We start from the raw sequence: 15,735 nt of genomic DNA, 5'->3' as shown, positions 1-15,735 counted from the left end.
GAGATTAAGCAGCCCTAGAGTTTACAGAATATGGTGCGAAAAACAAAAAACAACCTGGGTGCACATGGTGCACAGGCTGAAACACCTTGATGATCTAAACCTGAAATGATTAGATTTGTCTGAGTTTAGAGGAAGTCTACAGTAAATCAATGCACCACTCTTTCCAACTGTGGTGAGCAGGATAATTTTTTTGGAGTGGGAAAAAAAAGTCAATCTTTAAGCGTCCACGTTCGGTGAACTGGATGTTTGTCGTGTTCCCGCACCCTTTTTGTTGCAAACTCTAGCAACCGTGTGAAACTTCCAGGATCGAGCGAGCCTGTCTGGCACTGTTCATACACGTTAAATAGAGGCTTATTTCCTGTACAAGTGATGAATAATAGACAATGTTTATATTCTGATGTGAAAAGGATTCCAAGTGAAATTGTGTGTAAAACTCCCAGAACCAGTTTTAACAGACAGTGGGTAAAGAGTGTGGGTGTGAGGAACACATGTTGTACCTGAGTGCATGGATGCAGTAGATGCAGCGTGGCATGTTCTTCCTGTCGTAGATATCTGTGGTCTCAGGATAGAAGATCTGAGGAGGGGGAGGGAAGAAGAAGAGCCTAAGAGTGAGTGAGTGAGCGAGTGAGTGAACACTGCAGTGAGGGTTACACCGAAAGCTCGCTATTGTCAAGACACAAACACTGAGCTTTTAGGCAAGCTGGATCATGTTCTCGAGGCTTCTGAAGGCTGATCTGCACTCTGTAAAGGGACGTTAGTGACTGTACTGTGACTGAGCAGTTCAACCCGAATGAAAAAACCTGTAGTATAGACATGAGATAGGATATCGGTTTCTACATATACATTACATATATATGTGTCACAGCATATGGGTGTGGAGTTGTAAAATATACATGTAAACACTTTTAGTAGATATTAAAACTAGTATTGGGTCTACGGAAACAAGCTACTTACAGGATTAGATATATAGTGCATGTGATTTGGACAAAAGTATTGGGACACCTGACTTTTCCAGCCATATATAGTTCTTCTCCAAACAGTATACGATGTCTTTGATTGTGGTAGCATGAAATATTCCCTTTACTTAAACTAGGAAACATGTTCCAGCATGACAATAAGCGCAAAGCCTTCTCCATGAAGATATGCTTTACATGGATTGGAGTGGAAGATCTCCTTCTACAGAGCTCCGACCTCATTTTGAACAACGAATGTGAATGCCGACTGCACCCCAGGCCTCCTCAACTCACCTACATCAGTACCTGACTTTACTAACACCCTTGTTTCTGAATGAGCACAAATCTCCACAGACAAAAATCTAGAACATCTTTCCAGAGAAGTGGAGGTTTTTAACAGCAAATGAGGAATAAAATGTGGAATGTGATTTCCAAAAATGACATAAATCTTATGCTCAGGTGTCCACAAACTTTTGTTCTTCCTCACTTAGGTCAGTGTTCTGGTTGGTGCTGCACTGTTAGTTATTATCTCATTGTATTGTGTTGTTTGCACACATTTGTGTTCAGTCCTGTGTATAGTTCTGCATATTCTACTTAGTTTTGTGTACTCTAGTGTCAATGTATATTATTCTATGGAGCTCCCGTTTCAACAGTTTCATTTTGATGTGTATTGGGAAACGGTATGTGGTGGAAATGACAATAAAAGCCACTTGATTTGACTTATAGCTGCTTTTCTGCTTTATTTCCAGGACAAAAGCCTTTTTTTGACCTTTATATTTAGACACAATTTTGGGCTTGACCAGTGGAATGGATCTGATCGATAGCCTGTTAACTCATTTTTCAGCAAACATGTTTCGTATGTGTTTTTTATTTGTGTGCTTGTGTTGTTTTTCCTGCTTTTTTCCAGTTTATTTATTTTGAGACGGTGGAATTCTCAGGAGCTTTATAATGCTGGAATATGTTGCTTCCTCAACCATAGATCCAATTCCAATCATTAGACAATGTCCTGGGTTCTCCATCAAGTTCTCTGTACTTCGCTTGTTCTTCTTCACCCAAAACACAATCAGGCTGGGTTTGCTGGCAGTGAGCCATTTCCTAAAGCCATTTTCCTATTGGATATCGAGTCAGTTAAACAGGCCTAAGCGCCGTCACTACGACTTCCTCGTTCGGAAAAAAGAAATGTGTAAATTTACAGAAATTAGAATGCAAAATCGTGGATGTGTAGTTATATCGCTGGAACGCTAAGCATTTCCCATCAGCCCCCTGTTCCCAAAAACACAATCATAAATTATTTACCTTGGGAAGGCCTTTGTCAGCCATAGCATTCAGCCACTGTATCACATTGTCTGTGTGTCTGAAGTGGAGCCCAGTTGCCTACAAGAACAACAACAAAAAGAAAAACTTATGAATTCCTCAAAGGTGATATCAGTATGTTGTCACCTTCTTGTATTTTTGTTTCACCTTGTAGCGTGTCTGCTCACGGTCATATATTCTCTTCAAGGAGACGACATGTGGGGCGAAAAAGTTACCAAGCTTTGCCAGGTAGACGCCATTTCGCAGGCCTTCCTCCAGTTCGGTGGTGGGGGGAAGCTCCTCGTCCAAACAGGCCTCTATCCAGCTGTGCGCACACACACACACACACACACACACACACACACACACACACACACACACACACACACACACACACACACACACACACACACACACACACACACACACACAAACAGGAGAGGCCGTAAGAGAGAAAATTCGGACTGACGCCAATAACGCAGGGTGCTGCTTTAAATAATTTAAATAAGAGGATTGTAAGCTTAGGGCTTTAACGGTTTACCCTGAGTGTGTGAAATATAAACACCGTGTTGGTTTGTAATGATCGGATTACATTAATGTGCATAACATTTGCACTTGGAGCCGCATCTGAAACGTGCAAGTGTTACAGCCTGCATGGATTCTCTCATGTTCTTAAAGATCATCAGAAACGTTTCATTATATCAGGACTTACATGGAAACAAAGAGTCTTTTATAGTTTTTAAGACACATAGATGTTCCTCTTATGTTTCTACACAACAATCTCGGTAAAAAGCAAAAACACTCAATAAATAGACAGTGAATGAGTACATAACAGTTCTGTGGAGTCCGAATGGGACATTTTTGTCTCCGGCATGAGGAACTTGTGTAAGACTGAGAACAGGTGAGAAGATGTGATCAGACTCCCTCACCCCCACAATCACACATGGAGGTGGAACCTTAATGGTTTGGGGTTGTTTTGGAGCACTGAAGGTTGGAAACTCCAGAAAGTGTATGGAATCTTGAACCAACATGTCTCCCATTCCATACTTCAACTCACCACACATTTCCATCGGACTGGAACCGAATTCACCGTACAAGACGACGATGATGAGGCGAAGCGACAAATACGCCCGAGTTCTGCAGCCGTTATTTAGAGAGCAAACAGTTGTCTGAAGTGACATCTATCATGGAACGACCTGCCCAGTCACCACAAATAAATCCTATTGAACTGCTCTGGGATGAACACAAGAAAGAAATCTCCTAATAGTGAAGAACAAATTTGAAGTGTTTGAGATGAATGTTTGAAGAAGTGCATAAAGCTGTTCTTCATGCTAATTGAGGATTTTTTTCGATGAGAATAAAGTGGAACATCTGGACATTTATGTATTCCTTTGGTCAAAGTCAATCTTCATATCATTACATGACCTGGCTTGAGAACATTGATGTGTCTCTCAAAAAACTATTAAAGACCTGTGGTTTCCTACATTTCCTGTACATTAAAATGCTCTTGACGATCCTCAGGGACATTAACATTAATCTACAGAAAAAGGGTAAATATATGCTGAACTTGCTTTAACCCTACACTGAATGTCATCCACATACTTTCATTATCGCAACAATAGCCATTCGACGAAAAACTACATTCTTCTTTTATCACTGTAGTCTCCTGTGAGAGCCTGGATCTTCAGTGTTTCCATGACCGAGGTGGAAAAATATGTCTATTGTTACCTCAAACGCCTGAGGTGTTCTCCGATCACGTTATTTCACTGTGATCAAGTGAGAATCCAGAAGCTCAGTCTGAACTGGATCCTGTATTTTATTATCCTTTGAAAATGTTATGTGGGAGGATTCATCAACGAATCAGAGCAATTTAACGGTTACAGTTTCACAACATTTTACAATATTACACAATAAGTGCTGACTCTGCAAAAATAACCTTCGAAACTAAACTTTTGCTGATGGACTGAAAATGGGACACTAAAAATAAAGACATGACGGTTCGATGTATGAAGGACTTTTGGTACATTAAAAGAAAATTTATGGGAATTTATGGAAATTAATTAGAAATTTATATAACTTGTATCATATACAAATATAAACATTTGTTTGGTCATAAGCAGACGCGTGCAAACTAATGCAGATTTTTTTTTATTTACATTTTTGACATTGATTTTATTGTCGGTATTTTGTTGCAGATTATTTTACACACAGCATAAGGAAGTTTTAAACAAATATTTCTGTAATATTGATGTAATTTACGTAAATACGCTGCAAGATGGATATGTTTTGAGGTGCAAGATTGTAGAAATGTGTTATAGAGGAATGTACAGTGCATGTAGGGGGCGTGATTGATGAATGTGTAGGTAGAAATTCAACTTAAATTGCATTAATTTTGGTTAAAACAACCAATTTTAATGCAATTTAAGTTGAATTTTAAATTCCAAGACTGGAAATGTTCCATGGGAATGAATGGGAATAAACTGGGATTTTTACAAAATTGCAGGTATCCCAGTTTATTCCCATTCATTCCCATGGAACATTTCCAGTCTTGGAATTTTTAATCCTACTCTGGATAAGGGCCTCTGGCAAAAGCCATAAATGTAAATATTTTTTGGAGAATTCCTATGCATACATATGCGCAAACTTCAGAACAACCTCTTACCATACTTTTCCGCAGCAACTCCACATCCTTGGCCCAAAAGGCAAGTGAAATGGGTTGTACTTACACCCACTTTACACACAAACCACTGTTGGCTCAGACCCTCCACCCAGCGAGTGTCCAACTCACACACAAACAGACTTCACGCTCAGAAAAAACAGCTCCAGGCCTTTCAGCTGCCCTGAAAACAATCGTCCTTTCACTCTTATACAGTGACTTTTATACATTGGTTTTTATTACCACTATCCCTGGCTAAATCCACACACACACCCAAGAATTAGTCACTCCTGTGAGCATGGCCTGGAAAACCTCAACGGTTGGAATTCATCAGGAAGACACGTGCCAGGAGCTTCAACCGTGGCCGGGCCTGTTTCTAATTACTGTTTGTCTGACGAGAATGATATCAAAGAAGACAATATCAAGAGCCGGCTGTGAAACTACATCTGGTAAGCGGCTTTCTTTTTGTGTGAGGCAGGAAAGCCATTAGTCACAAAGATCATGGGTCAATCTAATAGGAAGAGGATGGAACGTTTTGAGGAGTTCGCTCGAATTATCACTCATTCAGAAAGCAGAAAAATAGAGAAGATCAAACTCAGTCAGACACATTCAATAGAAGTAGTGCTGCATTTAAGGAGTATGAAGATGTGAAACCAAAGATCATCTCAGGGATCACTTAGGGTTCAGGTTCAGAGAACTTCACTACGGTCTTATGGAAGGAGTCTCCATTGCCAGTATCATCTGTAACAGTCGAGGACTTCGGCTTTCACAGTTTCTCATAATGCATTAGTTAATGTAATTAAGCAAAATAACAATGTTTGTGGTATTGAGGAAAGAAAATGGCGGGCCTTCAGAGCCAGCATGGACGTCTCTGCTCGCCTAAACTTTCTCAGAATCACGGACTTGCGTTTGAATATATCTTTGTTCATGAATATCGATATTTCCAATAGTCTATTCTCTTTATTTCAAACGGTTTTCTCTCAAGTGTTTTTGATCACCACAAAGTGCAAGTTTCGGTTAGAGTTTCTATCCAATCAGATTTTAGCCGTCACATCACGTACAGCAGAAATAAACAGAATAGGGTTTTCTTAGATTCAAATCTTTGTTGCTTTAACCAACCAGACTGCAATTTGGCCACTCTAAAGCCCTCTAGACGGCGTCCAGACATGTTTGCATTTTCACGTCTTTTGATTGGACAGTCAGAGAGCACTTTAGTCAGACTCTCAAACACCATCTGTAGCAAACTGCACAAGCTCAAATATATTTATGTGATTTCATAGCTGTTTTATTCCACAACGGCTAACAGAGGAGAAGAAACCGATTCGGTCGCGATACACTTACAAGGACATTTACAAGACTTTATAAGAAAAGTCAGCAACAAATAGGTCAAAACAGTAGTTAAGCTTTTTCATGGATCGTTTATATTGTAGAATTTTCTCTCCTGTAGAATTTGCACACAAATTGCCTTTATTTCAAATCCCTAGGAAAACCGTAATGCACAGAAAAAAATGCAGGGGTCATTTTATGAGGTTTATATCGATGCTTTCGCTAGAGATGATGTATGCGGGTGTGGCTACAGTAAAAGGAGACTTGTTGAATTGTGTGCATTGGGTTTCTTGCTTTAGTAATTACATTCATTCTCGCTGTTTATTTCTCTCTGTGATGCAGCGCGCTGTTATACTGCATTTCTCTATAATATTGGATGGTTTCTATATCCAACGTGTCATAATGAAGGAATTAAAAGGTGGAGGTGGAGGAGGAGGAGGCTGCATATTCTGTTGGCAGACGTTTGCTTTACTGCTAGCTCAGCGATACTGATCTATTTAAGCGTCAGGATAATATAATTCACCATACTCATAAAACTATTTGTTCATTGGAGCGAATCCATTTTTGCACTTTTGAGGCAAATGTGTGAGCAGAATGGTGGTGGGGAGACTGAAGCAGCAAACTTAGTGACAATGTGAGATCACTGATTTTTTTTCCATGAATCCTATTTTTGGATGAACTAATGCTTTTCTGCACAAAACTAGAAGTAAACACACACACACACACACACACACACACACACACACACACACACACACACTCATTTCTACAGCATTTCATTGCCATGAAAGTCATTTCCTTGCTTATATAAAATATACTCGACCAATCAGAGCAAAAGCCTGGCGGGAAAAATTGTAATTATTATGAATTACAAAAGGTGATAAAGTTTGCACAGGGGTGAAATATTTCCGGTAAATTTTGAGAAATTTTCCATGGGAACTTCAGCTGTGGAATTTTGGAAATATTATAAGTTGGAACTTACCAGGCGTTTATGGGAATTTATTTTAAATTCGAGAAAACATTAATTTTTTTGACTTTGCAGAATAGTTTGTTCCCAGTTTATTTTCATTAATTCCGATGGAAATTTTCCAGTCTTGAATATTCCTGAAATCTGGCAACCCTAGTAATAACACGGACATGGGCGTGTCCCGCGTCTCTGCGCGTCTTCATACGGGCGAACACTTGAGGAGAGGCAAATCTGTGGCGAGAGTTATGCGACTACATTGAAATATCGAGGTGAAAGCCACACCTGTACTGCTGTCTCTCCTTCTCTAATCTCTTTTCTTCTCTTTCTCCTGTTCACTTTAGAAATGTGCAATGCTGAGGTTCGGGTTGTGTATGAGCAACTAAGTGGAAATTACTACGGAGACGGGAAAGGAAAAAAAAAAACAATTCCCAAATTATCTGTCAGAATTCCTGAACGTAATGTCGTGCCAAACATCGAGCCACACCCCGAAGAGAGAGAGAAAAAAAAACAAAGAGGAAAATAACAAGGCATATAAAGAGAGCACACAAATACAAGAGCTCAAAAAGAACAGAAAAAAGAACGGAGGAGAAAGTATTGGGCATGAGGCAATCCTCGAAGCTTCACACTAAGGATCATCTCCTAGCAGGATCCTGTGGTCTTATTTGAACCCGTTCTCATTGCCTAACTCCTGTCTTTATCAGAACATTAAGTCACAAGTCACTTCTCTAGAGATGTTGCAGGTTAACACTTGAAAAAGGAAGTTGGGTAAACCAAATTCACAAAATTGTTTCCACAAAGTTGGAGGCACACAATTGTAAAGGACGGCATTCAATGAGGTAGAATTTCCCTTCACTTGAACTAGGAGACCCCAAACCTGTTCCAGCATCACAATGCCTCTGTACAGAAAGCCAGCTCCATGAAGATATGAAGGCTTGTATCAAGGATAAACACATCATTCAATTTGATTCTTATGTTCTCCAAGGCTGCTTTGAGAATTTCCATTTTGAAAAGCTCTATAAAAATAAACTTGAACTTAAATTTGAAGATATGCTTTATATTGTTGGAAGATCTTGAGTGGCTCCTAGTCCTCTTGCTCTTGTGTTTTAAGCTGTTGAGACACCTACCACACTCTACCCTACCCTACTCAACCCCAATCAACCCACTCCACCCCAGTCTACCTTACCGTACCCCGCCCCATCTATCCATTACGCACAACTGTACCCTACCCTACCGACTCTACCCTAATCCACCCACACTACACTACCACAATATACCCCACTCCACCTCAATCTAGCCTACTATACCCTCCCCAATCCACCTCACTCTAGCCAACTGTACCCTCCCCCAATATAACCCACTTCACCAGACCTTATTACACCTCACTTTACCCTACACTACACCACCTCACTCCACCCTACTATACCCTCCCCCAATATAACCCACTCCACCTCACTCTAGCCTACTGTACCCTACTCCACTCTACCATATCCCACCCGAAACAACCTAGTCCACCATACCACCCCCACTTTACCTACCCCAACCCTCTCTACTTTACCCTACCCAAAGCTATCCCACTCTACCCTACCCAACCACAATTTACTCCAACTCACTCTACCCTACTATACCCTTCCGTAATCTACCCCACTCCACTCTACTCACAGATAAATGACAGACTTCTACATACATAATCTAAGGCAACAGTTAAGGTAACAGTTTTATAAGCATGTTATTTAACAAACAAAATGAATGTGGTGAAGCTTTCGATACAATTTCTGACACTGGGAAAGCTATGTTCAGGTCTGAGAACTTTGGCTTTTCGCGTTTTCTCAGAAACATGACATCACCACTTCAACCGAAACAGATGAAAAAAGTTAGTTCTTGTTTATTTCACACTACACTGGCAAAAAACTAAAATTTGGCAATTTCATGAGTAAGTACAGAGTGATAAAAAGTATATGTTCAGTGAAAGTCATTCTTGTCTGATTGCTGTGGTATAAAATAAATAAAACACTTTGGCACTTTCTAGCTGTGTACCACAGGACACCATAAAAGGTCGTCATCTACAAAGGAAATGGAGAACCATGGAGATTCATCTAGAAAAGGACGTCCCTTAAACATGTATAAAAAAGGCCAGACAAAAACTTTTGAGTAAAGATTCTAAAAGACCTATGGCAACATTAAAGGAGCTGCAGGAACAAGTACTGATTATGCTCGGTCTGTTGCTGTACTCTCTCAATACTCACATCACATGTCTACAAGATCAGGTAGGGCGTCTAGACGGCAAGTCTTTCTCACAAAAAACAAACAAAATCAAACCCCAAACTACGCGAGACCATTTATGCTCTAATGAAACCAAAAAGCACAATAATTCCAGAAGTCCAAAGTGTAAAAACATTTTATAGCATGGTGGTGGAAGCATCATGCTTTACAGGCTTTTTTACATCCAGAACTGAGGTCTTAAGAGTGGAGGGAATCATGATTTTAGTGCAAAACCTTCAAGTACCTGTTAACAGAAGATAAAAAGAAATTTCAGCTTTGAGCATTGTGCTAGCTAAATATACTAATAGGACTATAGTGTTTCTCTTTCTGAACCCAAAACAGATATTCCAACCAAAAAATATTGACAACTGATAGAAAAATCCATCTGAAAACCAGTACGTTCTCCACACACAACTGGAACTGCAGAAAACATTTATTTCCAAATGTTTCTTTTAAAAAAGGAAACCATTTTTTACACTCAAAGAACATATTGTCCAAATAATATGGTGACTTTTCAGCTCAATAGACTGCGGGTCTGTTTTTTCCCCCCCAAGATCACCAACACAGCTGTGTCCTGAGCGCTCTCAAAGATCAGTAACACAGCTGTGGTCAGAGAGTACTGCAAAATAAAAAACACAAAACCAGTCACTGGATCAGAGGGGACACTATCTCATGACCACACGATGCCATGCAGAAAGAAACAAACGATAAACTGAAAAAAAATTTGACACTTGAGGTGAGGACAAGCAGATCAGCCCCTTAACTGAACAAGTCAACCTGAGATTCACACATTTAGCAGGCCTTTCCCTCGCTCTGGGGCCAGGTGGAGATACCCGACACAGCCACTACAGGCCAGAGAGAGAGCGAGAGCGAGAGAGAGAGAAGGATGAAGGGATGAAGGGAGGGGGTAGACAAACACAAGGGTGTGTGCCCTTTCCTGCTCAAACAAGCGAGTGTGCCCTGGGGAATTGAATGTGCAAGCAACAGAGCAGCAACGTTTCAGCCACAAAGCAGACACAGCAGAACTGGCAAGGGATACATCTGCTAGTAAGGCAAAGGCTCTCTCTCTCTCTCTCTCTCTCTCTCTCGCTCTCTCTCGCTCTCTCTCGCTCTCTCTCGCTCTCTCTCGCTCTCTCTCGCTCTCTCTCGCTCTCTCAGAGCAAAATGACATCAGAATTATTCTTGGTATCCTCAGCCACTTTTTTTTTTTACTGTGAGAATGATTCTCATTATTAAACTTGCTTTTCAGAGAGCATTACATACATAAGAATTGCTGTCTAGTTACATTTACAGTATTTGGTAGACGGTCATATCCATAGTGACTTACATTTTTCTAATTTCATACAACTGAGCAGCTATGGAGTAAAGGGTCTTACTAAAGAGCCCAGGAGTGTCAGCTTGGCTTGGCTACTTCATGGTATTTATTAAAACATACTATATGCACTATTGGGACACCTGACCTTTCCAGCCATAAGAGCTTCTTCCTCTCCGGATGCATTTAAGCAGTTTCCCTTCACTAGGGGAACTAGTAGACCACCAAACAATGCCCCTGCACACAAAGCCAGCTTCATGAAGATATGCTTTACATGGGATGAAGTTAAAGATCTCCTGCTATAGAGATTTGACCTCAACCCTATTAGATAATGAATGTAAATGCTAACTGCACCCCAGGCCTCCTTACTTCACCTACATCGGTACCTCAACTTTACGAACACATTTGTAGCTGAATTAGCACAAATCTCCACAAAATCTAGTGGAACATCTCCCCAGAAGAATGGAGGTCCTTATAAGAGCAAATAAGGACTAAAAGTGGAATGGGATGTTTAAAAAGTGTATACTAATCTTATGGTCAGGTGTCTTGGTGTCACACACACACACACACACACACACACACACACACACACACATACACACACACACACACACTCTGATTGGTAAGAAAGTGTTGGGTCATAATGGTTGGTTCATAGCAAACCACACTTGTCTTTCTCATGAACACACTCAAACACAATGCAGTTTCTAAGGTAAAAGATAACGCACAGAGCCTGGCTGATATACCAGATCACTTTATATCGATTCATCAAGTCAAGAAGCTTCTATTGTCATTTCAACCATATATAGCTGACGCATTACACAGTGAAATAAAACAACGTTCCTTCTGAACCCTGGTGTTACATACAACAACAATCACAGAAAACAGGGCTAAGGACCCGTGTCCTCGCAACATAAAGTGCATCGTGTGCAACCTGGTGCAAACAGTGCAAAGACAACACAAGACAGTGCAAGACAAATACACAAATACACGCCGCCAGTAGACCTGTTGTATATTGCACACTGTGGTATGTAAGAGACGTAAAGTCATAATCTAGCATAAAATGATCTCACATACTGGTTTGATATAAGCTTTGTGAAAGATCATTTACATTTATGAAAGGAGTCTCCAGTGTTTCCAGTGTCTGCAGGTTTTCTGCCATGAGAGTCTTTGGGACAGTTTGTGTTTTTGGGATTTCTTAGTAAGCTCTAGGTTTTGTTCCCTCAAGAAAGGGAAAAAATGGTGAGTGGTGTGAGATTTATCACTTTTAGCTTCTCTTTACAGGCGGTGGCTTAGTGGTTAAGGCATTGGACTTTGGATCGAAAGGTTGTGAGTTCAATTCCCATCCACACCAAGCTGCCACTAATGGGGCCTTAAGTTTTAAGTGTCTGAGTAGCTTTTTAGCTTTCTTCCAGCAAGTGTACAGTATAGAACATACACACACACACACACACACACACACACACACACACACACACACACACATCTATATATCTATATCTAATATATACACATACACACACTTTAAATTCTAAATCTTTTCTTCATATCAACATGCATTTCTCCACCATAATTCATGATTTGTATTATAACAAATATCCAAATGATCACACCCAGGTGTCACTCTGAGGTGTACAGCTGCAGTCTTTCCTCCAAGTGCACCCAAGACCTTGCATCATCCAATAAAAAGATGAAACCGGAACGGTAAGCTTGGGAGTTTCGTTTTTTGTTCTAAGCCGCACTGTTTCTACAGGCCCAGGCTTTACACACACTCCCTGCTGACCTGCGCTCATTTCTCTATCCATGCTTCAGGAAAAATCTCCATGCACAATGTTTGTCATCATTATCATTATAATAATAACAACGTGTTTATGGTTCCAGTATTCCATGGAAACTTTTTTTCCCCCCATAAATATTTACACAAGAATTAAACGGAACGCCGTTACGCCACGGGCAACAACAGAAGCTTAATTCGGTGTCGAATCTAATCTTGAATACGGCGCCATGAAAAAGTACACATCCTCCGCATTGTACTTTAGAGAGCCATACTACTTTTAGCCAGTCACATCACATGACAGGAAATGTTTTTGTAATAAGAGTTAATGCTCTCAACAGAGAAATGGAGCAACAGGCTAGCCAAACGCTGACAAAGTTCCCCTTTTATTATCATAAATAAATTGTTTGTTTGAGTGTTGAATTCCTCTCGCATCAGACAGGATCATACAGCTTTTCTATAGTTTACTGTTTAATCCACTGTTGGTTGATTATATATATATGTACATACGTGGTAAAAGGTATCTTAATAATGTTTCAGGCTACTACAGTATAATTTAAACTGTGCAGTAACCTAGTGCAATTTGTTAGCTCGTTTCATAGCGTAACTACTCATTGTTTATTTTTATGTATTTATACACTGTACTGTATATATTTGTACTGTGTCTCTGCTTCATATTTGCTGCTGTAACATGAAAATTTCCCCACTGTTTGACGAAGGTTTAGCTCATCTCTATCTTACCTTATCTAACTATCATTTTCTTTAAAATCTCCTGCTTATACAACTCTCTGGATCGTTCATGGATCCAAACATATTCCCTCAACTGGTGTTCTTACAAGCATGGTCCACCAGAGCACACTCAATCTTCCTCAGGTGTTCAGCTGGGTCCATATCAGCTCCGTAAAGACCTCATCTTCAACCAATTCAATTGTATATGTATAGGGCGTTTAACAGCTTTACAGAAATAAATGAAAATTAGGAATTTGTAATAGACTATATGAGGAAGAAACTTGGAGAGGAACCATATTCAAATAAGAACCCATCCGCACCCTAATCCTAACCTGAAAATCATTACAGTTCCATCATTGTTCAGGTTATTAGCTGTTCACTGGTGGATACTTGAGAGCAGAATGGTTGAAGTGGAACCATCCACAGAAATCTCAGGTACCTTTCAGCTGTCCATGTGAAGCTATCTTTGGGTGCAGCAATGGGTTTCCAGTAGAGGTTGACCGATAACTACGTTGGATCGGACTCGCTGAAACCGTTTAAATTGATACTGGATAAAAACTTAACACTATGTAAAATTGTACTGAACTTTATTACAAACATGAAAAAATTTAAACAATTCCTAATTATGAAAATGTGCTAAATGATATAAATATGAATAAATAATATAAATATATAAATTAATACATATATTTATATAGTTAATAAATTATACATGATAAATAGATTATGGCACTCTCCATGCATCACGCAGTCGCGCATGCAAAAACAAACAGCACGTGGTGTCAGTGATTTGCCCCTAGTGGCCGCTTTCGTAATGACGGCGCACCGAGGGCCGGAAAAACTAATCAGTAGAGATTTGTGTCTCTAGGAATCAACTAGCCGTGACAATTAACAACCAAAATCCGATTAATCGGTTGACATCTAGTTTCCAAAAAAAGGACAGAAACCAATCAGCACAGGAATGATTTATTAAACAATATGGCGTGATCCATCAGAATAAGTTTGTGCTGATTTACTTGAAGCTCTCTTATACACCTGGATCGTGGCAGATAAATAAATGCTCTTAAATCACAACAAAGCCATAGTTTGTTTTATTTTTTTCCCCCCCGCAGGTCAACCATCTGTATACCAGAGATAAATACATTTACAATGCAAACTGCTGGTTATCTTATCATTCAAAGATTCATCATACAATAGAGTCAGTGAGAGACATGGCACGTCTCTATAAACTCTCAGAAATAAAGCACAAACACAACCCCATGTCTGCGACAGATTTACGAAAGCCAACCATGCAAAATGTATAGGAATACAGAAAATCTCAGCGAAAACTCGATGGAAAGAAGTCGGACCTCCCATAATTACTAAGAAATAGCTACAGAGAGTAATGCCAGTAACTAAGAACATGGTATTTGCCTCGATACCAAGACTATCATTAAAAATTAGAAGCATTGTGATTGAGCTGTTTATTTTGAAAGGCCATAACTCACTCTTTATTCGAACGACAAAGAACTTAACAAAATATAAATAAGAATACAAGACAAAATTATACTCAACGTTACACTTTAATAATAGAAATAGGTGAGACTGAATAATGATGCTACTCCTGAACCCACCCCCATTTCCAAGCTTGGCATACTGCACTGTTATGCACTCAGACAAACCTGCAATTAGCAGCAAACTAAATGAAAGGTCTACTGAAATATTTTGACTAGTGGGTGGCCTGGCTACCAAAAGACCTCACGTCGCATGCTAAAACTACCCACCAAACAAACCAAGCAAACCACCCGAGAGGATTCTTGATATGACTTTCACCAAGTTGGTGGTGTGGACACATTCTCAGATTCAGTCCTACTGCTATTTACATCAGCAGTATGGAAACTCAAGTGGAGCGTCATAGTAGAGCCAAGCGAACTAACCATGTGCTTGCTCGTTTGAGTAAAAGTGCAAATTATTTGCCTTCAAAACGTACTCAAGTATCCAAACTACTATGATTTATTATAGCTATAATGATCTTATTATCATTTTTATCACAAGACTCTTTACTTAATCAACTCAGTTTATGTGAAAAGACTCGAATGTGACTCTCAGAACACTGATCTATTAATAGAATGATATTACTGACTCAAACACTGATTAATTTCTATTTCAATGATCGTAAGGCCACGGGTGTTGTGGCGAGTTTGACTCAGGAGTTTATTCCGTCAATTATTCCTCTCCGAATGATCTGCTGAACTGACGCTAAACTGTATGGTGGTGTAGATTCCAGCAAGCAGCAATCAAAACTAGTTCAAAACAGAGATCCCCGATTGGTGGATTGTTGCGTGTTTGACCAGTTACATTTTTATCCTCATAAATAAAAAGAATCGACTGATTTCACAAAATGTAGTTGAGTTAAAAGTGACATTTTTAGTAATATATTTGAAATGTAGTGAAGTTAAAGTAAAAGTCTCCTCAAATTGAAAAAAA

At 39.7% G+C, this 15,735-nt stretch overlaps 1 protein-coding gene across 1 annotated transcript in view; it reads right to left on the bottom strand.

Annotated features, from left to right (window-relative positions):
* Positions 1 to 15,735, bottom strand: part of iqgap1 (IQ motif containing GTPase activating protein 1) — a 51,569-nt gene that overhangs the window by 26,132 nt on the left and 9,702 nt on the right. The window contains exons 3-5 of the mRNA XM_083549850.1: positions 2,415 to 2,571; positions 2,250 to 2,327; positions 498 to 574 (exon numbers count right to left, since the gene is read on the bottom strand). Of these exons, the coding sequence (XP_083405976.1) occupies positions 498 to 574; positions 2,250 to 2,327; positions 2,415 to 2,571 (312 nt within the window). The remainder of the gene's footprint in view (positions 1 to 497; positions 575 to 2,249; positions 2,328 to 2,414; positions 2,572 to 15,735) is intronic.

This window comes from Silurus aristotelis, assembly GCF_946808225.1.
Source record: "Silurus aristotelis genome assembly, chromosome: 9".
Taxonomy (NCBI): Eukaryota; Metazoa; Chordata; class Actinopteri; order Siluriformes; family Siluridae; genus Silurus; species Silurus aristotelis.
The sequence above is the reverse complement of the archived record's forward strand: the minus strand, read 5'-3'. Positions and strand labels throughout refer to the sequence as shown.